The 27,236-nt window shown below is 42.4% G+C and overlaps 1 protein-coding gene across 1 annotated transcript; it reads left to right on the top strand.

The window, feature by feature from the left end:
- Window positions 1–26,476, top strand: LOC142497951 (phospholipase A2 inhibitor gamma subunit B-like). Its single transcript, XM_075606423.1, has 5 exons — window positions 1–157; window positions 8,653–8,769; window positions 19,004–19,162; window positions 19,453–19,596; window positions 22,706–26,476. Exons 1-5 carry the CDS (start codon window positions 106–108, stop codon window positions 23,116–23,118), a joined length of 885 nt encoding a protein of 294 aa, XP_075462538.1. The 5' UTR covers window positions 1–105; the 3' UTR covers window positions 23,119–26,476.
- Window positions 26,477–27,236: the final 760 nt, after the last annotated feature.

The following is a 27,236-nucleotide window of genomic DNA, read 5'->3' on the forward strand; positions in this document are numbered from 1 at the left end:
CTTTTTAAAAGCTATTTAAACGTACTTGCACCTGCCTCATGCTTTACTCACTCATTCAGACCCAACTTTGAAAGCTTAAAACTCCTTCTCCTCCCATCTTCTGCCATGAAGTTTCTTCTCAGTCTGGTTTGTGTCCTATCTCCATTAATATCCACAGGTAAGAACGTGTGACCAATCATGTGCTACCCATCAACTGAACAGTTTCTAGTGCTGAAGGGTAATTAATATACATGTGTAATGATACTGTATGCTTGCAGAAGATGTCTAAAGTTTTTCTAGGACTGAGACTATTGCTTTGTATAAATATACATATCTGTCTTGTACATTTTACAACAATGTCTTCAACAGACTAACCGTGGGTTAAATTCCCCTATATGAGTTTAAAATGTTCTTAACTTCATAATAATAATAATAATAATAATAATAATAATAATAATAATAGCATGTTCTTGTATAGCGCGCTAGTATTACGTAGCGCTTTACAGAGACATTTTGTAGGCGCAGGTCCCTGCCCTGTGGAACTTACAATCTATGCTTTTTTGGGAGATAAAGTGACTTGCCCAAGGCAACCAGGAGCCCACACCAGGAACTGAACCAGGTTCCCCTGCTTGAAACTCAGTGTCAGTCAGTGTCTTTACTCACTGAGCCTCTCCTTCTCCCAGGTTCCCCTGCATGAAACTCAGTGTCAGTCAGTGTCTTTACTCACTGAGCCTCTCCTTCTCCCAGGTTCCCCTGCATGAAACTCAGTGTCAGTCAGTGTCTTTACTCACTGAGCCGCTCCTTCTCCCAGGTTCCCCTGCTTGAAACTCAGCGTCAGTCAGTGTCTTTACTCACTGAGCCTCTCCTTCTCCCAGGTTCCCCTGCATGAAACTCAGTGTCAGTCAGTGTCTTTACTCACTGAGCCTCTCCTTCTCCCAGGTTCCCCTGCTTGAAACTCAGCATCAGTCAGTGTCTCTACTCACTGAGCCTCTCCTCCCAGGTTCCCCTGCTTGAAACTCAGCGTCAGTCAGTGTCTTTACTCACTGAGCCGCTCCTTCTCACATCTGTGTCTTTCTTAGCCTACATTACTATAATCCCAGAAGCATACAGGTGCTATTTTTTAGAAAATCACTAAAAGTGGGCAAGTGAAAAATGTGCCGGTGTCACACTGGGCATCTTTATATCTGAGGCAACTTCTTTCATTCATTTTTTTACTTTGGAAATCTTTTGCCCCTTTCGCCAAAACTCACAAATAGTATTTTTGGTGCAAAATTGATTAAGGGAAATCTCAAAATGAATTGTGCCTGTGTGTGCCCACTGTACTGTATGTACCGACTTTATTTTATTCAATGTGGGCCTTAATCGGGAAAAAAGTCAAATATTTTGGTGCACAGATGTTAATCGTATTTCCTAAACAAAATTGAATCTGTAAAACAAAAAAGTAGACTGTGCATTAAAATAATTTCTCACCTAATGCCAATGTGATAATGACATAATTCTACAGAATGTTTATCCTTCACTTGAATTAAAAAAGCAAGACGCTCCCAAGATAAAGTTGGGACTCCCTTGAAAGTTGACAAATGCTCAACTTCAAATGGAATTAGAAGATTTTTTGTCTGGAATTAATTTTTCTATTTAAGGAAATAAACTTATTCAAGACTACAGTATGTCTTTGAGGGAGACTTCGACACTGTGTGTGTGTGTGTGTTTGTGTGTGTATGCGTGTGAGTGTGTGCCTGTGTGCCTGTGTGCGTGTGTGCGTGTGTGCGTGTGTGCGTGTGTGTGTGTGTGTGTGTGTGTGTGTGTGTGTGTGTGTGTGTGTGTGTGTGTGTGTGTGTGTGTGTGTGTGTGTGTGTGTGTGTGGGCATGTGGAAGACTGGAACTACAGTAATGATAATGTACGGTATGTACTGTTTGATGGTAGCAGATAATGTTCCAGAGGTATTCATGAAGCCACCTAATGTCTCCACCTATTTCTCCAGTCTCATGACAGCCTACAAAAGGATAACATGATTGTATTATCACTGAGTTACAGCGAGATAAAGAGAGGTGCGGGTGGGTAAGCCTCACACTTGTGTATAGAAGGCTGACACCTTATTCACTATACAATGCCACTGTGATAAGAACAGTGCTTAGAACTAGTTGATAGTTGTAATCAGGGACAGACTAAAATGCTTAATGTGAAAAACGCTTAATGGGGATAAATGTGCCAAGACATACACATATCGCCTTCAAACTTTGCACAGTACATGCTTTGCACTCCCCCTAGCTATCCTGAAAATTGCATGGCTTTTCATAACATGCACTGCTAAGCATTTTAGTCTGCCCCTTGTAATCATGGGATAGTCACTTAGTAATGTGTACAACATCAATTGCTGTGTTTTATGTGTGATGTGGTTGGGAAAAGTAAATACAGAAGAGTAAATACTGTACAGTGTTAGCATACACTACATGTACTATGTGTTATTTAAAACAAAGGGACATCCGTCTTATGACCATTCCTTCATTATTATTATTTTTATTATTTTAGCACATTTCTGGTGATATATTAGCTTACTTTGTGATTAATATTTCCAGTTTTCAATATTGTTCCCCAAGACACAGTCTGGATTTTCTGTTTTGAGTGGTGCAAATCGCATAATTGGCAATTTAAAACCTGTTTTAGTGCTCAAACTTTCACGAGAGAGAGACAGAGGGACAGAGGGACAGAGGGACAGAGGGACAGAGAAAGAGAGAGAGAGAGAGAGAGAGAGATATGGGGAGAGAGAGAGAGATGGGGAGAGAGAGAGAGATCTGCAGGTCAATAGGCTCATAAGTATAGTGTAGCGGTGCTAGTGAGGATCTCACACATTATGAGGTTACAATACAGACGGAACAGCTGAGGAATGTAACCCTCTGACCTTGCACTTAACAGTTAGTAGTCCTATTGGTCCTAGAGAAATGTAGATTTGTTTTAGGTTGGGATAGCTGTTAGGGGACCGACATTAGATTAATCAAAAATGAAATAATAATGTACAGGGCTTTCCATACCCCATCGGTTTCTTCTGTAAACTTCCTACAGTGTTTTTCTCCAGTCTCCACGACTCCACCACTATTTACAGCACAACAATTTGGTATATTTACTCCCTTCCCACTGTGCTGCCAAAGTATGATCGAAGAAGAGCCCTATGAGGTTTTGAAAGCTCAGTCCATCGTACTTTCATTTAAGAAGAACACAAATGTTTGTACCATAACAAGTATGAAAACCTAAAAGATGCTTTTAATACTGTAAGCCGAAAGTCTTTTATTTATTCCCTCAATGTTGCTATTATGGTTACTAGAGATGTATGAAGTTACGCAAATTAGATTTACAAATTATTATTTGAACTTAAAAAAATGTTTTTAAAGTTTTCAAAAACTTTTGTCAAAGTTGTCAAATGTCACCAGAGAATTGATAGTCTAGATACATAGACAACATCCAAAACGTAATTATGGCTTGTGCTGGACAAGAAAGCTGGAAACAGAGAGAGAATCACACAGTATTTAGTAGTGCACCCAATTACTAATATACATCCAAATTGAGCCACTTATACTCTTTGAGGTGATACCCGTGAGCATATCTGAGATACATGGGAAATGTGCTAATTTATATAGATTAATAGCTTAAATAGCTTACTGACAATGTATCTCACCCTGTGCCGTATACTGTACAGAGGCGGCACACTTTATTTGCACTGGGCTCGAGCCGCAAGCCGGGAGGTTTCCCGGCTTGCTCGTTTCTTTCCTTCGGCGTGCTGCACATCATCGATGCGCGGTCACGCTTCATCGGGAGCGTGCGCGCATGGCGCGCGTGCCCAGGGCTCCCCGAGGGAGCCCTGGGTTGCTGTAATGTGGGGGATGGCGGTGGGGGGCTCCGGGGGACCCGGCGGACCCGGAGAGGGGATTGGGAAGCCCCGATCGGAGGACCGATCCTCCGAGGCTCCGGCGCACCACGGGACACCTCGGCGCGCGCCCGGTTTCTGTCGCGGCCGAGACCGGGTAAAGGTTAGAATAAACTCGGCCGCGACAGTACGTGGCTCTATTTGGTGGTTCCTGCATATAAGTAAAGTATGTCTACTAAGAGAACACTATACTTATATACCTTCAAATAGACTTACCTATATGCCACCTGTAAAGGAAATTGAGATACATGTGAAAAAAAATAATTAATAAATGTCAAATTAGCATATCCCAGGTTTCTCAGGTTTTCTCACAGGTATTTCTCTATGTGACAATTTTGAATATATATATATATATATATATATATATATATATATATATATATATATATGTTAATGTGCCCCATCTCTTTCTCCCTCCGCTATCTCTTTCACGTTAAACTAACTGATGCTCACAGGGTCATCCTGAATAACATTCAAGTATCTTACTAATTTTGACCCCTGTTTCTTTGCTTGTGATATATTTTGGGAGTACCAGCGAGGCGTTAGTGAGTAGTTAACAAAGACATATACAGTATTGTCCTGTCATGTGGTACCTCACTGCCAGAGATCCCCAATCTGTGCCAAGACCAGTTAACATCTACTGTAGCTTCCACCAGAGCCTGTAGAGTATGTTCAACCCTTCTTTATTCTCTATGGGCTACCCCAAGACATAGGTCAAAATGAGCCAGACACAGAGAGCTAATAAATATTTGGTTTAATTGCAAGATGCAATAACAGGTTAATACAGCACCCCATGAATAAGAAAATCCTCACAAAACAAGATGGTCACCTTCCGCCAGGATGCTTGGCAATACTTTGCACTACAGTCTAAGTGGCTCCAACGAGCCCAAGTTATAGTCCAGAATAACAAGTAATCTGCTGTCCCTTTCCCCAGACTTCCATGGGGACAGTAGTTACTGTGACCAGTAGCCTCCTGGCTATTCAACCCAGTGTGGAGATGGATCACCATCGAGCAAAGCGCGATGCCCCAAGTCAATTGAAATCCTGAGGTTTTGAGCTCCAGGTTACTCTCTGCAGAGCCTTACCCCCAGCCGTTGTCACTTAGGGGGTCACCAACAAACTCTCCACATATGGACTCTCAAACATTCCCCCATCAGCTCTCTATAGTCCATCAGGTCTGGCCTGGTTATATTAGCTGGAGTTCCAAATCCCAAAATGGGAACACCAGGTGTAGCACTATCCATGGTGAGCTAATCACGGACAGGGGCAGAGTCCTCTCAGCAGGGAATCGACCCCACCTCAGGTCCCCAACAAAGTGCAGATAAAAACACACAGATAACAGGCCCATACCATGAGATTTGAACACAATGACATTCCCATACAATGGGTTTTCCTTCCCTGGCATACAACAATAAATGCTAATTACTGCTCCTTTTGTAAGAGCTATACATCACTGTCTCAAACACTTTACATATATACATTACATATGCATCGCCCCTGTGCCCAATCGTTACCGTTGGTTGCCTACTGGTGAGAATGGCCATCAAGTAACGGCTTCACATTTCGTTTGGGAACCCTGCTGCCCATATCGTCACAAGTATTATAACGTTTTTATTCAATGATCAGGTCTACGCACTGTCATGATGTCGTGTTTTTTGTATCAGAATGTAGTATTAAGTGTAGTTACAACCTTTAATCTAACCTTGCTAAATTGTATTTCGCAATTTATTACATGATGCGTAGCCTGGTGCCCGAAATCACGTCTGATACATTGTGTCATGTCCCATTCCTGCTCGACACATAGCTTAGTTTTACATAAACTGCTGAGGCAATTTGTCAATTAAAATACATTTAATTATAACTAGTAAATGACACGCAGATTGAGTGAACATTGTAATTAACACAATTATCTTTACTGTTATTTATATTTGATTATATTTCACAGCCCTTTCTCCATTACATATTTTAAATACATGCTATTTAGATTCAAAATAAATTAAAATTATTACAGTCAATATATTTTATTGTGGCTGTCATGATGTCTTTACATTTTATTTGTACTTCGTTTATAGTTAACTTTACAATAGAAAATCATTATTTAAACAGCATTTGAAAATGTCTAACGTAATGTGTATTTTTCGATGAGTGCGCAAACAAAGGGAAGACTTCCACTAGATTTTCTGGCCAATTTGGGTCTGTGCTTGTCTGGGTTTTTTGTTCATGTTTTCTCTCTCCACAGTTCAAACTCATTGACCCATTCTGATGAAATGTTGGGGGTACCCTTCTGCCGTTCTAACTTAGATACAGTATGCCAGAAGTTTCACCCAAACTGGTGCTGCTCCCATCTTGGAATGATTGTTTTGTTTTTTAAGCGATAAAAAAAAAAATGCTACATCCCACAGGTTGGATTCTTGATACAAAACATTAAATGTATTTATTTTCAACCAGTAGTACATTTTCAGACAATATATTGAACCATTTAAGGGAAATTAAATATTTAAAATGAGAATAAATTGGTAACCATGGTAACAAACCACACTGTTCAACAATAACTTGTAGCTTTACTGTGACATCAAGATAATTATTCATTGCCTATTTGTGATTTGTGATTGATTTTCACAATACAGTAGGCATGATGTCAGACCTTATCTTGCAATAAACAGGGAATGGATGGAAGGGAAGTAAACATCATAATGCCCCTCTGTAAAGCATTAGTAAGACCACATCTTGAATATGTAGTACAGGTTTGGGCACCACTCAATGAAAAAGACAGTATAAAGTAGAAAAAGTGCAGAGAAGAGCCACCAAATTAATGAAGGGAAAGGCAAATCTGATTTATGAGGATAGGCTAGCTAAATTATATTTGTTTACATTTAAAAAGTGGCATCTAAGAGGGGATATGATAACTATATACAGTATAAATATATTCAGGGTTAATACAAGGAGCTTTTAAATTAACTATTCCTCCCAAGGACAGTACAAAGGACTCGGGGCCATCCCTTAAAGTCGGAGGAAAGGAGATTTCACCAGTAACAAATAAAAGGGTTCTTTACAGTAAGGGCAGTTAAAACAGGGGCATTCATTACCCATGAGACTGTTATCGCAGATAAAAGTTAGACATCTTTTAGAAAGGAAAGATATAAAGGGAAATACCAAATAAGTAAACATGGAAAGGATATCGATCAAGGGTGAAATCTCATTGCCATTATCGGTGTAAGGAATTAATTTCTCCCCTTATGAAACATTGGATAATGTTTAATTTTTTTATAATTTTTTTTGGCTTTCTCTAGAACAATATATTGTACATACTGTAAACACAAATATAGGATTAATATCTTTTGTCTAAATTTAACATTAACATTACATATTCGTATTTCTGAACATATAAGACTAATTAAGAGAAGGGACCTACTACACCCGGTCTCCAAACATTTTACTATGTGTCCAAATGGTGGCTTGGAAAATTTCAGCTTTTTTGGCATTGCACATATTCCCACACATATTAGAGGGGGCAATCGATTAAACAAGTTAAATAAAACAGAGATGCAGTGCATTTTCCAATTAGATACCCTGCACCCCCGCGGTCTCAATGTGGATTGGGAATTGCAACATTTTTTGCATGAATGACCAATATGCATATTCATTTGTCCCCCTTCCCTCCCCTTCTTCCCTCCCCCCTCCCCCCCTCTTTCCCCTCCCCCCCTCCCCCCCCTACCCTTCCCCTCCCCCCCCCCCTCCTCATTCTCTTTCCCCTCTTTCCCTCCCCTTTTTCCCTCCCCCATTCCCATCCCCCCCTTCGTCCCTCTCCCCCCCCTTTCCCCTCCCCTTTCCCCATCCCCTTCCCCCTCCCTTTCCTTCCCCCCCACCCCTCCCCCCCCCCCCATCCCCCCCTTCCCTCCCATCCCCCCCCTTCCCTCCCATCCCCCACCATTCATTAATTTTCCTTGTCATTTTTCTTGTCCATTCTACTACTACTCGGTCAGTGTTCTAGTTATACTCATTTGCATAATAATTTCAATGGAGATGCATTTATCTTATAATATTGTGTTTTAATTATTTCTAACAGACCTATGTATCTTATATGTTGTTATCCAATAATGTGCCCGATTTTCATTATGTTTACATGTATCTCTTTTCATGCATTACATGTTCACTAAGCCCCATTATCATCTATTGTTGGCACGTTTTTTAATTGTTTTTTAGCTTAGAGTGATGTTAGGCGTATTACCCACCTTACCTGATTTGTTTCAGGGACAGGTGTTTTGTGTTAATGCTTGCCTATATATCTCTGTACCTCACAGCTGATAGATCACTCTTTGACGAAGGCCTGAGGGCTGAAACGCGTCAGAGGATCCACCAGCTACCTATGTCTGTTTAATAAACTCTTTTTTAAGTCACCACCTTTGTTTATACCCTGTGTTCATGGCTGTGCAGCGCCACTCCTTCGGCTCTGCTGAATGATTTTTCCTAAATTTAACATAGGTTGAACTCGACAGACATGTATTTTTGCAATGAAAAGTGAGAAAGGAGCACCTACTTTGAAATCAAAATGCCCTCTAATTATTGGTATCTCTTACATGTATCTAAAATGACACAACAATACATTTAAACTAATTTAGGATCAGTGAACTCTGAGCAGGTTTTTTTCTCTTTATTTTTGTTACATCTTTTTTCAATCTCATCTACTATGTAACTGTGTAACTATGTAATGCTTTATTAGTCATCTATGAACCTCTCATCCCATTTTCTGCAGGATATTCACTCTCCTGCATAGAATGTTCAAACACCACTGGACCTTCCTGCACAGGAGAAGCAATCACCTGCCCGTCAGCAGCTGACTTCTGTGCTACTATTACTACACTGACCACAAGTATGTTTAACCCTAGTGTTCTATTATGTAATATTGTATGATCAGTAAGCAGCTTGAAGAGTGAAATATCGGCATTAACATTTTTTAAAGAAATATCTGATTGATTCTTTGGGGGGTGGGGGGGGGGATCACAATTCCTCAGCCAAATACATAATCTTTTTCTAGAGCATTTTACTTTCACACAGTCATTTTTTTTTCCGGGGAGGTGTTGAACCTTTATACAGTAGCTATATATGTATAATACATTAAACCTAATACGCTTTATGACGGCTCACCAATGTTTAATTCACAGTCCCTACGTGAAGTGCCAATCAATATGGAGAATGTATTAAATAGTTACACCTGAGTTGACTCTATAGTACAACAACACTCTATGGTGCAGACACCTTTAATAGTTCAGTTAAAATGTTAAATACAAAAATGCTATCACAAGTCTAGTGCTAACAATCAAGTACATAGATACAGTGTTTTATATCCTCGGGATATCCCTCCTTCTGCCACCTCTCTGCTCTCCATGATGCAGTGTCCTCTCATTCTGCCATGTAATGCAGTGGATGTCTCTCATAGCTGTCACACGTGATTATTTCCGGGTGAAGAGAGATAATGTCTCATTTTTATGGAGATGCCCTGGCGTTCTTGGAGCTCACAATGGAACAGCCTTCAAGCTATGACGTTCAACGCGTTTCACAAACGTTCATTCGCTTCCGCAGGGGACGGCAGTATGTGTTAACATGACTCCTTATTGCTCTTATATACTAAGCCCAGGACATTATATTAACTCTTTACTGTCTACAGGGAGGAGTAATCAACAAAGGCTTCAATGCAAGGGATGTGGAGAAATAAAAAGGACATTCCTAGACATTGTATCCTTTTTTAGATGCTACTTATAGGGACAACAGATAGAAAATAGTACCTAACATAATTTTTGATATACTGTACAGATTGATCCAATAGCAGAGAACATAATATAAAAGAGACGGTTATAAATAAACATCATTTATTAAATACAACTCTTAGATTAAAGCAAGTGAAAAGCATAACAAATTTCAATTAGATACAAATACGTTATACTTTAATCCACTGGCATGTGTTCAAATATTACTCCTAATAAATCATTAATAAAACAGTGAGACAATGTACATTATTTCATTAATAGTTGAAAACGCAATTGGCTCACATTGGGTTTAGCTTCTAAGAAGTGTTTAGCCACTGTTGAATCTGTGGGGATAAAATCAGGGGTCCAATATGCCTGTCTAATGCAAAATGTATGCTCTTTAATTGTTTTCTAATTTACTCTAATTGTTTGGCCAACATAGATCTTAGCAGAGGGACACCACAAACCATAGATAACATAATTAGATTCACACGTTAAAAAAAAGGCTTAATCGCATCATTCTTCCCTGTCCTAGGGTTTTTATAAGTAGCACCTCTTATCACTGAATTGCAATGAATGCCGTTTAAACACGTTTTTTGTGGTAAAAATGCTGTGTGTACTCCCACTCGTCTGTGTCTTCTCTATCTAAATGGTCCCTCCTATTCCTCCCTCTATTATAAGCAAATAGAGGACGTTCCTTAAATAATTTGGACAATGTACACATGAATGTACGTTGAATATACGTTAGAAGCAGATTGGCATGCTTTGCTATTCTCTAAGCCCTTATCACATGTCCAAACCGCGTCCAAACGGATTTTTTTGAAGTGATTTCACTCTTGCTCTGACGATCCGATCGTTTCATCAAAAAAGCCTGAAACTAAATTTTTTTTACCTAAAACTGCTATTCTAGTAGCTCCGTTATGTAAACCGTTTCTAAAAACTCCATTTTTTTTAAACTCAACCTAAACACTGACACAATTGTTATTGCAAGATACACCCAGAGCCTGAAATATGGGTTTGGCTGTGTGAGCAAAACCAATAAGTCAGACTGGAAATGAGGTATCTCCACCTCACGTCATTCCACTTCTAAAGCAAGTACAAACTGGGCAATTTGCACGTTAAGCCAGACAGGATTTCTGCTAAACATCTGATCCCATCTACACCAAGCACATCCTAATCAATAAGTATGTCAACAACCCCAACAAGGTACAGGTACTTGTTTTGTGAATTTTAAAAATACACTGGAACAGACAGCGAGCTACACATACCTCGGTCTAACAATCAGCTGATTAAGAAGAATCACCCTGGCCATAAATACACTGAAGGTGAAGGCCCGCAGAGCCTTCTATGCAATAAGGAAACAGCTCTACCACCTCAAACAACCAATAAATGTCTGGATGAAAATCTTCAACAGCATCATCACACCCATCCTTCTGTATGGCAGCAAGGTGTGGGGCCCTGTGACATACCCAGATGCCACAAAATAGGAGACCAGCCCAACCGAACTACTGCATCTGGAATTCTGCAAGCACCTTCTCCAAGTACATGGGAGTACATAAAACAATGCATGCCGGGCTGAGCTGGGCCGCTTTCCTCTTCTGCTCACTGTACAGAAGAGAGCACTGACATTCTGGGTGACCACTTCAGGAAACTCACAGCACTTATCCAGAACATTAGTAGTATAGAAGAGAACCAAAATATAGCAATCCTCCTAGGAAATGACACCACAGTAGAACTGGCTGGACACTATATCAGTACCTGACACAAGCTGAGAGACGCCGAACTAAAATCCACATCCCTGTGTTTAACTGTTACCCATGTACTGTGTACACATTATACCATATACAGTGTTCTTCATGCTGGCGAGAGAGAACGCATATGGTATCTCACAGGTATCTCAGGTGTGCTCCACAAGGCACTATCAACCATGTTAAGTGTCCACTGGTCAGTTTTTACAGGAAGTCAGGGGGAGGAAGCTACTACAGGTATGAACACTTATTTGGTGCTACAGTACATGATGGATATGCACAAGGGTGACTACGGACTGGTGTAACAGAACATGGACAAACATGTTCACGGTGTCATCTGCCAGACACACAATGAATTTGAAAAAAATATATTTAAAATAAATAAAACATACTGCAGAAAGTGATTCTAGTTATTCCACAGCACCCAAAGTGTTATTGGGTTTATAAGTCTAAGGCACCTTTTGAGGAATGGGGTTTGGTTACAGACGCAACAGGATCAGAAGTTAAACCCACATAACCTCTGTTATTCAGAACAACAGCTCTAGCAGTGTGAGAAAACCACCTGATAACTGGCACCACTGTCACATAATACTTGTGAACTCTATTTCTCACTGAGTGCTCATACCTTTACAAAGCACTTTATCCTCTTCTGTGATATAATTTCTTTTTTATTTGTGAAGGGCCACCATATTCCGCAGCATTTTACAATGGGGTGCAAAAACATAAACTGTTACATACAACTGAGGAGAAACAAGCACAGACATATACAAAGATGTGACTCGAACCCTGCGCATAAGAGCTTACACTATAGAGGAAAAAAGGGACAGTGTTGAAATAAGAAGGTAAGGTGGATTCTCATTGTAGGATAAGGTGTGGCGAAGCCATGAAGGTTTTTTGGGGGAGGATGTTACATAGGGTAAAGATTGGTCTAGCCACACAGCTGGTCCCATTGGGGTTGGATGTTAGAGGTATGACAAGTAAGATTCCTCGAAAAGGTGAATTTTTAGAGAGTTTTGAAACATTTGAAAGCTGGGGAAGATTCTGATGGTATGTGGTAGGAAATTCCAAAGAGAGGGGGCAGCACAGGAGAAGCCTTGCAGGCGGGAGTGAGAGGAGTTAATGAGGTGGGAAAAAACTACGAGAAAGTTACAGTAATTGAGGCGGGACAGGATGAGTGAGTGGATTAGTTGCATCATACGTGAGAAAATTGGTTATATTTTGTAAGTGGAGATAGCAGGACTTTGTGAGGGACTGAATGTGAGGAATGAATGAGACATCAGAGTCAAAGATGGCCCATAGACAGTGGGCTTGAGATGTTGAAGAGATTGTAGTGTTATTGACAGTGAGGGAGAGTGTTGGAGTAGCAGTCGCAGTGGAAAGGAGAAAGATAAAGAAAGTAAAAAATTCTGTTTTGGATATGTTAAGCTTCAGGTTGCGGTGAGACATCCAGGAGAAAATTGCAGAGATACAGTTGCAGACATGGGACAGGAGAGAGGTGGAGAGATCAGGGGATGAGAGATAGATTTGGTGTCATCAGCATAAAGATAAAACTGAAAGACAAAGGATTGTATTACTTCCTCAAGAGAAGATGTCTAGAGTGAATGGAGCAGAAAGCCGAGGACAGATTCTTGTGGGACTCCAACAGAAAGAGGGAGTGAGGAGGAGAAGACAAAGAAAAGAAAAAACTGAAGGAGCGATTGGAAAGGTAGGACGTGAGCAAAGACAAGGCTGCATCACGGAAGCCAATGGAGTGGAGAATGTTTAGGAGCAGGAGTGATCAACAGTGTCGAAGGCAGCAGATAGGTCAAGGAAAATTAGTATGGAGAAGTGACCATTAGATTTAGATTTGAGGTAATTGATCCCTTTTGTTAGTGCTGTCTCGTGGAGTGTAGAGGATGGAAACCAGATTGCAAAGAATCAATCAGGGAGTTGGAGGAGAGACAGTGAGTCAGACGGTTGTATACAAGTCCCTCAAGTAGCTTGGATGCAAAGGCGAGAAGAGAGATCGGGCGATAGTTAGTGGGAGAAGATGAATCAAGTGAGGGTTTCTTGAGAATGGGCGTGATGAGTGCATGTTTGAAAGTAGATTCTTTCTTGAGAGAGAGGTTAAAAAGGTGACTATGGATAGGGCTTAGTGTGCCAGAGAGATTGTGCAGAAGAGATGTGAGGGAATAGGATCAAGGGAGCAGGATGTAGGGTCAGATGAGGGGAGGAGACCTCATCCACGGTCACAGGTGAAAATGAGCTGAGAGGGATTTAGGTGTGCAAGGGGAGATAGTTGTTGCGTGTGGAGCTGTACATGAAGAGATGTCATGTCTAATAGACTTAATCTTGTCTATAAAGTATGTAGTAAGGTCTCGGGAAATAAGGGTAGAACCATATCTAATAAGCAGTCTTCTGCCATGAGACACCTTTGGTCAGGGATGTCCCTAATGGGTAACTGTGCCTGGAGTTCTCCCAGTTTGCCACCGAGATTGCTCTTTTATCGACTGCTTTTCCTGCATAAAACGGTCTGTGTGATTACCAAAGACTCTGCACCTTTCCCTTAGCCTCCGCCAGGCCGTTATAAGTCTCCACTTCTTGCTTCCTGTGCCTGTTTATTTTGGTTCTCCCTTTGGACAAGCTCACTGTCTTTTCATGCCTTTGCTGTTTGCTGTGTATCAGACACTTTCGAACTTCACCTGGCTTGCCTCTCTCCATTGCAACCTGTTTGAGGTCAGCCTGTATCCCGACCATTGCTACACACCTGCTAGCCTGTCTCAGCCACTGAACTCCAGCTCTACAGTCACTCCCCTTGACACCTTCTGGCATGGGAAGAAGTCACAGTCCAGTTATTTGAATAGGCTGCAATGTATTCCAGCAATGAAGGTGCCTTATGGCAGAACACTGCTTAGTAAATATGCCCCCATGTTGTTATCCTTTATAAGATTAGAAGTACAAACTCACATCACCGGGTTACTTTGTTATCTTACTTTCACTCTGAAACTGCTTTATTTGCTGTGCTTCACCTTGTTTTTACGTGTGTGTGCCAGAAAACCTGTTTGTTATTTAATCTGACCTGGTCCCAGTAACTCGCAGCCCTCAGTACATATGTCATTACATTTCCCTGAAGTCCTTTCAAGGTTACAATCAACACAGTAGATATCCCTTGGAGATCTGCTAGCAGACGGGTACAGTGGCGCACTGCTAGATATCATCTGGTTTAGCTCATGCTTCTTGAGATGCTGGATTCTAGTCCTGTTGGGTCTGACAACAGTGCACCTGTCAAGTCACTAGGTTGGTGCCTTGGGCTAATTATCAAATCTCTATAGTTGGTAAGGAAATCCTTTTAGGAAGTGTGTGATGGGACTCATTTAAAAATATGTTGTATATATTTACACACACACACACACACACACACACACACACACACACACACACACACACACACACACACACACACACACACACACACACACACACACACACACACACACACACAACTGGACATACTACTCAATTGAACCCCTCCCCCTAAATTAATAAGTACCACATTTTTAACTACTATTAATTAAATATAGTACTCAATTTTTTTTTAAATTATCTATTAGGAGTAATAGCCAGTGAATTAAAGTACAACATATTTATATCTAATTGCCTTTCAGGGTCTTTCACTTGCTTTAATCTACTGTAAGAGTTTTATTTATTTTTTTCATCTAAAATTATGTTGGTTTATAACTGCACCTTTTACATTATGTTCTCTGGTATAGAATCAGCCTATATATAAAAATTACGCTATGTACTATAATAGAAAATATAGGAAATGAATCCGAGAATGGGTGCTTCCAACGCCTATGGGGAGTATGTAAACCTTGAAAATGAATACACTTCAATGATTGAGTGTTTGCGGAACAGCCCGTGAAACCTGATGGATAGAGTTCTTTTAGTTATATAAATAATAAGCCCAGTGACGTGTGGTATTTAAAAGATACGGCATCTTGCTTGAAACTCACTTAGAGCAATGTAGGGAGAGAGCGATGTCTACCCCCCGTAGCCCAGGAAGAGGTCCCGCTTAAACGGAGCCCCTCCAGGTCACAAGCAGGTGTCTACCCGTAGCCCCAAATCAAGAGGATTATTCGCCGTAAGCCACACTGGCTAGTGAAGAAAATGATGACGGATGAAAGGGAAGGAGTACACTCACGGCTCCTTGGTTTCCATACAGTATCTGTTCCAGTGCCGTGCTGCAGTCCGGTAAGATACAGGAACAACAAGACAAGGGCGGCTGCGCACAGCGTAGAGACTTGGCTGGAGGCAAAAAGTTAGAAAATAAAGCATGTGCTGATGACATTATCCTGACGCTCGCCAACCCCTTGACTTCACTCCCGAATTTACACTCACAATTAGATAAATTCAGCAAAATATCGGGATACAAAATTAACATGGATAAGTCGGAAGCATTAAACCTAACTCTATCAGATCCCGAAGCTAAATTATTACAAGCAAATTTTAAATATAAGTGGAATTCCACAAAGATCAAATACCTAGGAATCCAAATAACAAGGGAGTATACTACGCTGTATAAACATACAGTAACTACCCACCCCTATTTGAGAGGTTAAAAAAGGACCTCCAGAGCTGGAATGAATACCAGATATCTTGGCTAGGCAGAATAGCCACGGTCAAAATGAATATCCTACCAAGGCTTCTGTATTACTTCCAGACTCTTCCAATAAATATCCCGATGTCAGAGCTTAAAAATATGCAAAACAGAATTTTTCAATTCATCTGGCAGAACAAAAGACCCAGGGTAGCTAGATCTATTTTGCTAGCTCCAAAAGATAGTGGAGGCTTGGCAGTCCCGGATATCATTAAATACTTTTTGGCGGCCCAACTCAAACAAGCAATAATGTGGAATAACGATCCACATACAAGTTGCTGGGTGGGAATAGAGTCTACCTACACGAGACCTCTCTCTCTCCCGGCAGCCATGTGGACCAAGAGGGGAAGAGAGACCTTCTCAGAAACATTAAAACTGGGAGCAATGAGATGTACATGGCGAGTGTGGTCTAGAAATAAAGATAAATATGGTCTGACAGCCAGTCCAACACTACTGACTCCCATATTCAACAACCCTGAATTTCCCCCAGGCTGGCTCCCACAGAGACTCAATAAATTCATGACGTTAAAGCTGATGGTAGCTGACGACTTTGTAGACAATGGTAGAATCTTACCTCTCCCAGAGCTGGAGAAAAAACACCAAATAGTTAAAGTACCAGTGTTTGGTTTCCTCCAAATCAAACACTACCTTACAATCAGTCTCCAAATATTCGACATTCCTAACTCTAACAAATTTTGAAAGACTGTGTAGGAAAGGATATTACTGTAAAGGGCTGATCTCGGAAATATATTTGGGCCTGGCACGATCAGGGGGTTGTTCCAAACACAGCTATATGATTAAATGGGCAGAAGATTTGAATGCAGAGATCGATAGAGAAGATTGGGAGGATGTCTGGGAAGCAGCTTCAAAAACATCAATCTGTAGCACTATTAAGGAGAATATTTATAAAATTTTGTTTCATTGGTACCTAACCCCAAGCAGGCTGAGCCAGATTTTCCCCGGGTCCACGGATTTGTGCTGGAGGGGATGCGGGCAAAAAGGAGATATGGCTCATATTTGGTGGAATTGTCCAAACATTCAGGTATTCTGGGTGATGATTCAAACATTGATCCGAGAGTACCTGGGGGTGGAGGTGGAGGTGGAACCGCTGATCATGGTGCTGACCAAACCAATCGAAGATCTGGAAACGGCGGAAAGAAAAATGACAATTCACGTGTTTACGGCAGCCCGCTGTGCTATTGCAGCGGCCTGGAAAAAGGTGAACGCGCCCTCTAGACAGACGGTGTTACGGAGACTAAGGGAAATAAAAATGATGGAGCTCCTTTCAGCGCAATTGAGCCAAAAACTTGACAAATTTCACAAAATCTGGGAAATTTGGCCTGGCAATTATGAACACATAGACATAACTACAGAGAAATTAGATAAAATGGGCTTCTCCCCCCTCCCCCCCCCCTTTCTTTCTCTTCTTTTCTCTGTTCTTCTCTCTTCTTTTCTAAATTCTACGAGAGTCACGCAAGGAAGCGGCTGCTTCCCTAGCACAGCCTAAGATGTGGAAACAGATCATATTAACACAAAAACTATGTTAAAACGAATATTTTACTTAAGCACTGATAACGAATTGTAGAGGTTTTTTTTTGTTTTAAACACAACTGGTAATACTTGAACAATATATGTGTACCAATGTTGAATATTTGTTGTGTCTCTCCAAAACAATAAAAAAATTGAAACAAAAAAAAAGAAAATAAAGCATGTATTGCAGCATGGCAGCCAAAAGACTAAGAAAAAGAAAAAATGGGTCCTCTGATGCGTTTCCCACCTCGGGGGCGCTTTTCCAAAGAGAGGTACTATTATATACCTCTTATCCGTATAAGTAGCATACACTCAACTACGAAAAAAGGATACAATGTCTAGCAATGTCGGTTTATTTGTCCATGTCGCTTCCATTGAAGCACTTGTTGATTACTCCTCCTCTGTAGGGTGTAAAGGGTTAATTGAATTGTCTTGGACTTGGTATATAAGAGAAATACAGAGCCGTGGTTAACCCTTTCTGTTATCTCGTGAGGAAGTGAATGAAGGTTTGTGACATGCGTAGGGTGTGTTCCACTGGGGGCTCCGAGAACGCCAAGGCATCTCCATAACAACGGGACGTCATCTCTCTGCACCCGGAAATAATTGCGTGCCACGGCTACGAGTGGCATCAACCTTGTACATTAGACTGTAAGCTCTTCGGGGCAGGGACTCCTTTTCCTAAATGTCATTTTTATGTCTGAAGCGCTTCTTCCCATTAAGTGTTATTTGTTATTTATATGATTATGTCACGTGTATTACTGCTGTGACGCGCTATGTACATTAATGGCGCTATATAAACAAAGACATACTGTACATACACCGGACAAGGAGAGGAGATGCATCATGGGAAGCGACGGAGGCTGAAGCAGGGATTTCCCACGGATAGAAAACGCTGTGTTTATGTGCTTTATTGTGAGCACTAGGCTTATGAGTGCATATTTAAAGGTGTCTGCATCATAGCGTAGTGTTTTATGCTTTTTCTATCCCCAAACAGTATAGCAACAAATGAAGAGTTTGGGAACTACTCTTGCAGAAAAGGGGCCCTGACATATGAGTTTTAAGGCATCCTCTCAGTGAAGAAAGTAATCAGCGGGCACTGCTTAGAAAAAATGGCAAAAAGGCTGGACTGTGCAAAAAATATATATAAGCCTTTATTGATTCATGGCAAACATGGATAAAAAGGGGGAAAAGGCGTCCCCCCTCAGCGCTCTAACGCGTTTCGCCCCTTTTTTAACAATTTTAGCTATATTCTAGAATTTTTGGCTAAAAAAAATCAAGTATAAAGATAAACAAAATTAGATTGCTTTTAGGGCAAATATTTATTATTTCTATATTCTTCTAATGCAATGTACTGTTTTTTTCTGCTGTTCTGAACTCCTTATAGTTTTGTAAGTCTGGACAGGGCACTACAATAGAGTTTACATGTAATCCTGTTTCTTTCGCTAGTGATTACCTATGGAACAAAAACCCACGTAATGGCGAGGGGATGTGGCTACTCAGCGGAATGTGACCAGCCAAGGAAAGGCTACGGCAACCAGTACATAACGGTACAAATATCCACTGGCTGCTGCACAGGTGATAGCTGCACCCCCACCGTACCCACAGGTATGTACATTTTGTTATTTAAGAATAAATGGTAACCGAAACACAAAACACACACGCTCCATCAAGACAAACGTTTTCTCCAATGAGCACATATCTCAATAAATCTGTCATATACATACAGGACTGAAATGCTTCTGGAGTTGTGCTCTCGGACGAGGTAGTGTTGAAAACAGAAATACATGACGCCATCGGGTTTAACCCTCTGCTCTCTTTCAGTATAGAAAGGTGACGTTAGTGACCCATTCGCTTCTTGCGATGCCCGTTCTACATCTGTCTACTTTTTCTTTCAGTTCCACCTAGCATCCCAGAGATAAACGGACTGAGGTGCCCTTCTTGCTTTTCCATTACCTCCGACCAGTGCGATCCAATGAACAATACCGAGTGCAAAGGGACGGAGAACAAATGCATTTCATATACACTGAGTAACACTGGAGGTAATGTCCTGGAATCCCTTCTCTTACAGGTCTACATCCAATTCTTTTCTTGTTTTAATAGGACTGGAAATAAAAAAAATCCCTAATTTTATAGAGTTACGTGGGACTGAGAAGAGCAAATACAAAGAACGCTAGATATGTACAGTATGATGAAACACCTCGTCAGTGGCAGGGAATCTATTGCAATGTAGGGTATTGCTGCCCAGGGAGGGTTACACATGCAGACAGATACTGATGTAGTGAGACTTGCTGTCTCCGGTGGAGATGCCACACGCGGTCGGTCACGGCAGAAGGATTAACACAACGGGGTGTCTCATTCCTGCACCTGCACCGCGGCAGACACTGTCCCCAACGCTGCGGATTCTGCTTGTTCTTCTGCATCGCCGAGGACAGTAAGGCTGCGGCCATAGAGGGTGAGGAGTTCCGAGCCGCGCTGACGCTGAGGCTCGCCTGCTGAAATCTGCGCGATTTCATGCCCATGCAGGCGAGCCAGCGGGCACGATCGGGAGGCGGGGGGAGACTGAGGGAGGCGGGGCAGTGACGCACCGACGTCAACGTCACGGCGCCGACGTCACGGCGCCGTGACGTTGACGCTGCTCCGCGCTGATTGGATTGTTTTCAGCCGACAGCGCTCTGAAAAACAGTTTGGCTGTCGGCTGAAAAATCCAGCGCCTCAGCACGCCTGCGGACGCTCGCGTGAGCCCCCTCTAAAGACATCCTCACAGGATGCAGGGGCTCAGCGCGGAGCGTCCGCACGGCTCAGCGCGGCTTGTCCTTCTATGGACTCAGCCTTAGTCTTGCTACAGCTGTATAGTGCGACTAACTCCCCCGGGCGATGTGTGGCAGGGAAAAAGTGCACTGGTGGCTTCCCTCGGCCACAGGAAAAGCTTCAGTCGGGATAATATTGCGACACAAAATTGACTTTCTTCCCACAACTCCGTGGAAGATTATGTGCAAGTGTGACACGTAGTGCTACTGTATGTAGTGAATATGACCATTTGGGGTTTTGTTTGGGAGAATATCCATTTGTAATATTCAACTGTCTATATTGGGTTTAGTGCTAGTGTTTTAAAAGCTATGCTGCATAGACCTTTAAATCATATACATCAGGGGCGCTCAACTCCCATCCTCCAGCCCCCCCAACAGGTCAAGTGTTCTGGATATCCCAGCTTCAGCACAGGTAGCTCAATCAGAGACTCGGTCGAAGACCGAGTCTCTGATTGAGCCACCTGTGCTGAAGCAGGGACTGATTGAGCCACCTGTGCTTAAGCAGAGATATTCTGGAAACCTGACCTGTTGAGGGGGCCTGAGGACTGGATTTGGGCATCCGTGATAAACATAATTTTGAATGTAAGGTTATTATTCTCCAGCAACACCAGCACAATGGGGAAATGAAAATGTTATTGCCGCCTCTCCTATGTGGGACATCTCCAAATGACGTGATAGACAGATCCTTCTCCGTGATCCAACAACAGACAAACATACCCAGTGCCACATCCAATATGACAACGAATACAGAGTTACATTCCTTAAATGTTTGTATTCTCATAAGAAAGGGTCATTAAGTTAAACTCTTTGGCCTAAACGTTATACGGCTGCAGCCACGTCACAGCACGACCAGTATGCAGCCACGTCACAGCATGAGCAGTATGCAGCCACGTCACGGCATGACCAGTATGCAGCCACGTCACAGCATGACAAGTATGCAGCCACGTCACGGCATGACCAGTATGCAGCCACATCACGGCATGACCAGTATGCAGCCACGTCACGGCACGACCAGTATGCAGCCACGTCACGGCATGACCAGTATGCAGCCACGTCACGGCATGACCAGTACGCAGCCACGTCACGGCATGACCAGTATGCAGCCACGTCACGGCATGACCAGTATGCAGCCACGTCACGGCACGACCAGTATGCAGCCACGTCACGGCATGACCAGTATGCAGCCACGTCACGGCATGACCAGTATGCAGCCACGTCACAGCATGACCAGTATGCAGCCACGTCACGGCATGACCAGTATGCAGCCACGTCACGGCATGACCAGTATGCAGCCACGTCACGGCATGACCAGTATGCAGCCACGTCACGGCATGACCAGTATGCAGCCACGTCACGGCATGACCAGTATGCAGCCACGTCACGGCATGACCAGTATGCAGCCACGTCACGGCATGACCAGTATGCAGCCACGTCACGGCATGACCAGTCTGCAGCCACGTCACGGCATGACCAGTCTGCAGCCACGTCACGGCATGACCAGTATGCAGCCACGTCACGGCATGACCAGTATGCAGCCACGTCACGGCATGACCAGTATGCAGCCACGTCACGGCATGACCAGTATGCAGCCACGTCACGGCATGACCAATATGCAGCCACGTCACGGCATGACCAGTATGCAGCCACGTCACGGCATGACCAGTATGCAGGTCCCAACACTACCTGTGAATATCCTCATTTACCTCTGCAGGGGAAGGAGAAAGGTCTCGGGGGACCTGTCCTGCACAGGTACATGGAGAGAAAAACCTGCCGCTTAAACGGTGGGGAGCAGTGAGCTGAAACCCTGGGGGGAGGGGCCACCAACCTCCAAAAAACTGTTACCATTTGAAAATTAACAAACACTGTCAAACGAACATTTGTGGCAAAAGGAGTGCTCCCGAATGTATGCAACAAGAGACAAACATATCCAAAGTTACATCCAGTATGTGGTCGTGCATCGACGTGGCTGCAGGTTATAACACGTTGGCCAAAGGGTTTAACTAAATTACCCTTTCTTATGAGAATACAAACATTTAAGTATTCAACCGTGTATTTTTGTCATAATGGATGTAGCACTGGGTATTTTTGTGTTGTGTTGCATACATTTGGTGATATCCAGTAGCACTCCTTTTGATATAAATATATATATATATATAAATATATATATATATATATATATATATATATATATATATATATATATATATTTATATATATATATATATATATAATGATGTGGTGGGTGCTGGGGTTAGAGCTTGCAGGGATCTGTGTGTTTCTCTATGATCCTACTAAAATGCTATTAACTGCTTTAAATGTACCTTTCCCTATTCTTCTTCAGGACAAAAGACAGCAATGGCTATTTATGGATGTACCACGGAAAACCTCTGTTCTAATTTTAATGGCAATATTACATCAACTGTTGCCGGGACAGAAAAGATATCCATTGCATGCACCAATGCCACTGTCATTCCTAACATTGGCACCAGTTCCAGCAGCCCAACCAGTACAGAGCATAATGGCACTGTTAGCACCAAGGTTGTCACTGCTAGCGGACCTGCAATTACAAAGGAAAATAGCAACAAGACAGGGGGAACCGACACTAGCAGTTCCAAGAACAGCCCAATCATTCATGGAAAGTTCAGCACAAAGACCCCTCCCGGCAGAAAAAGTACCAGCGGCTGTGTGAGCTTCTCCTGCAGCCTCCCTGTAATGGTCATTATTACCCTCCCTCTAGTTTATTACTTCCGGTGAAGAGAAAAGTAGCACAATGTGTTTAAAAACTAGCTTCACTATGTGCACACATATCCATCTCAGCTATTAAATACCACCACGTCCAAAATAATATGCCCAAAAGTGATTAAATGGGTCATATGCAAAACAATATATAGAATATTTATTACTGACCCAGGCATAAAACAAAAGTAACAACAGGAAATACTCCAGCTCCCCACTGCCTCGATTTGTGCACATTGCTGCATTTCTATCATTCATTTCCCACTCCAGATAATAAGGAATGGGACTTTTTTTTTAACACACCTCTTCCCCTTGGCTGTAATGTAATCAAGATATTCAGTATCAAAATGAACAATTAGATATTGTGGTGAATACATGTGAGTGCTTTAGCAATACATAATAGATCATTCTCTTTAAACTACCGTATACTGATTATTCATATTTTTCATGAGATTCTTTCATTTTTAATCAATCCCAGGTTTATTCACATATCTTTTTTTTTTAATTGTATTCATTCCTAAAGAAAAGTAATTTTAACAGTATAGTGTTTATTCTTAAGTATTTTTTTAAATCAGATTAACCAACTTTCTAGTTGTTTGTTACTACTAATATATTTGTACTTCCTAAACATTCCTCCTTTTTCATTTTTATTTTCTGTAAACTGTAGAGAGCTTTATGATCTCACTGTTTTACCCCAAAGAGTTAATAACATACTGTACTCATTTATCTGGGATTATAATTAGTCCAAGGGGTAGATTAATTATATACCCCTGATGATGCAGAGGTAATCTCTGCAAAACACGAATTGGCATTGCTGATTGGGCTACAGTACACCACTGTGTAATGTCACACTATACACCGCTCTGTGACATCACACCGTACAGCACTCTCTGATGTCACACTCACTAAAGCCAGAGGCACTGCCACTCTGCACTCTGGGGACGGGCGAGGAGTGGAGGAGCAGAGGGAGAAGGTGCCACTATACATGATTATTTTAGATTATTTGTTGTTATTTTGGGACCCAGCAGCCTTTTCATGGGCTAAACACCAAATAAAGGCTAGTAAACCACAGACGAATCCCCTTTCCGATTTGTATTTCCACAAGGGGATCTAGCGTTCAGCTACATGTCTCTGTGTGGTGCGTACCTGTTGTTCATCTGAGGTTGTATTTACCTAATTTTAAGACCTGCTAAGACACAGCTGATTGTTATTATGTCCTGATATGTAAAACCATAGAAATCAAAGAGGGTGTACTTTCTTTTTCACACAGCTGTATACATATATATCTATTATACGTAATAACTCATAATATCTGTCAATAATATGGTGAATACCAGGTATAAAATGATTTAATCTATATACACCTTGAATTTAACCCATTGTATTCAAGGATAGTTAATTTTTTCATCACACTTCTGCGATGACTCACTTGTCTAAATAATTATGTAGGAGTCACCAAGAATAGGCATAAATATATTATAATATATACCCTCAAAGACTCCATAACGAATGGAAACCCAACGAGGCATTGCTAACAGCCCTATATCTAGTCTTAGCCAGCATTATATTCAAGTCATTTCATGCTTATTTCTTGTGTTTGTTATAAAATAAGTAACAACACCTACCATTAGTTATACTCGCATAAACTGACGACAGTAACCTATATTAAACACAAGATGGCGCTCAAGGATCATAAATGTAAATGTTACTGTGATAATAATAATAACACAAATAGAGATTAAGTTAAGCAGACCTCATGGACAAGATTTGGCAAGTAAAGACAAAGTGTGTATGTAACGGTGTTTCCCCCACCCGGTTGCAGATAGGTGCCATTACAGGGTATATGGTGCATACACCTGCTGGCAACATTAGGGCTGGGTCGGCTGCCGGTGGTCGTGGGGACACAGGAACAGGCTTCTGGGGTTCATACCCTAAATATCTCTTTAGCAGAGCAACGCCTCCATCTGCTGTAGGCTCCAGGGAACTGAAGGAGATCTCCCACGGTAGAACTTATTCCCTCTACCCCCAGTAAGGTCACGCACCAGGCAGGAGGTATAACAACAGGAACGGGTTAATTACTGTAACACAGTTTCACCCCCCCCCCCAATCACAGATAGAGTGCATGTGAGGAGAATCTATATGTATTACCAGGTGTGTGTTGCTTTTACCTGTCAGGTTCACAGGAGGCCTGAACCTCTGCCAGTGAGAATCTGGGGTGTATCCTCTGGAACGATACTCATATACTGCTGCGGTCGCCTTTATCCTCCTACTTACCTGGATAAATGTGGGGTTTTTCTCAGTTTCTCCCGGAGTTTCCCGCACGCGGCCGCTTCATCAGATAAGCGCTAATGGCGCTTATCATTGAAAGCGCCCGCAGCGCGGGAAACCTGGCGGAAAAAAGCAGCGCGCCTCCGCGTTTTTAAAATTCCCGCGGTGGCGGCCGCAGGAGGATAAAGGCGGCCGCCACTGTATAGACAGCGCCTCCACCTGTGTAGGATTCTAAGGGCAGAATGACCCTGACACAGTACCCACATACATTAACCACATACACCAATGGTATATATAAAACAGGTTTACTATAGGGGCAGATAAACACAATAAAGCCTACATCAACAATAAGACAGTGTCCCTCTATAACACTAATAGGCACAACTACCCGGTCACCTTGCAGGGCTCTAACCCACACGCCCTGTGTACTCAGGAGTCCCCAACAGTCACAAATAGTCCTGCACCCCCACCCAAGTGTGGAACAGTGCTGCCCTCATCGTGTCTGCGCATGTGCGAGCCTATCGCCAACCTCAAGATGGCCACCGTGTCGCTTCTGCGCATGCGCGAACCTCCGGGAATGTGCTGGCACAACAAAGATGGTGGCGCCCTGTCACTGATGTTGCCGGTAGCCTCCGGAGACGCACTCGCCCCCGCAGCATCCCCTAACGGAGTGAGGGTGAGTGAGGGAGAAAGGAGAAACTGGGGAGCCAGAGGGGACCTAGCTAAATTCTACGCCTGGTGGAAATACCAACGACCCCGCTTAGAGGACAGCGTCACACCGCATAATAAAGTTATATAATGAAAATGCAGGGCATAGTACAGTATGTGTAAAGATTGAACTGGACTATCATCACTGTATTATTTGTTTGTGTGGTCTTTTGAGCGGATTCTAGATTTACATTAATCCTACCCACAAATTGTATTAGAAAGTAGCCTGTCACACCTATGTACACTGTGCGTAAGTGCTGATGTCATATGCACAAAGAATCTATTGCACACCTGCAGGTACAGGTCTGCTCCCTGATTGCCACATTCCTCCATGACCTGTCGTCCATCGTTACTTGTTACCACCCTTTATTCTCAAATCCTACTGCTTTTCTCAAGTGACTTTGCTAAAAATAAAAGCACCCAATGAATAAAGAAAAGACACGACAAGTCTTGCTGGTATTTTCCTAAGCTACTTTTTTGCAGCCAGGAGTCTTTCATAAACCATTAAGGATTAAGAGATTTAAATTACATTAAGAAGCCAACAATTAAGATAGATAGTCTCTCTGTCTCCCCCTCTCTCCCCCTCTCTGCCCCTCTCTCCCCCTCTCTCCCCCTCTCTCCCCCTCTCTTCCCCTCTCGTCCCCTCTCGTCCCCTCTCGTCCCCTCTCTTCCCCTCTCTTCCCCTCTCTCCCCCTCTCTCCCCCTCTCTCCCCCTCTCTCCCCCTCTCTCCCCCTCTCTCCCCCTCTCTCCCCCTCTCTCATAATCTCACAACAAAGCAAGCAATTAATCGGCATGTGTCAAAAAAATGCCAGGCCATAAAATAATTATGATATATATATATATATATATATATATATATATATATATATATATATATTCCTCCAGCGTTATTCACCTTAACTTTGGTTCAAATGGCCTTTTATTAAGAATAACAATTAACCATATACAACATCCTGGACCTGGTCGGCACGTAGCCCCAAATTTAGGAACCTGACCATGCACACTACTCTTGGTTCAAAAAACCCTGTGGTCCCTTTTAGAAGGAAACTCTCAGGTCCACCGCTCCTGGCCCAGACATGAGACCGCCACCTTCAAACCTCATCACCATAACACCTCCTTTCCTTTCCCCACCTCCAAAAGGGGGCCGTTGGTTAGGAAC

This window comes from Ascaphus truei, chromosome 6 (assembly GCF_040206685.1).
Source record: "Ascaphus truei isolate aAscTru1 chromosome 6, aAscTru1.hap1, whole genome shotgun sequence".
NCBI classification, from domain to species: domain Eukaryota; kingdom Metazoa; phylum Chordata; class Amphibia; order Anura; family Ascaphidae; genus Ascaphus; species Ascaphus truei.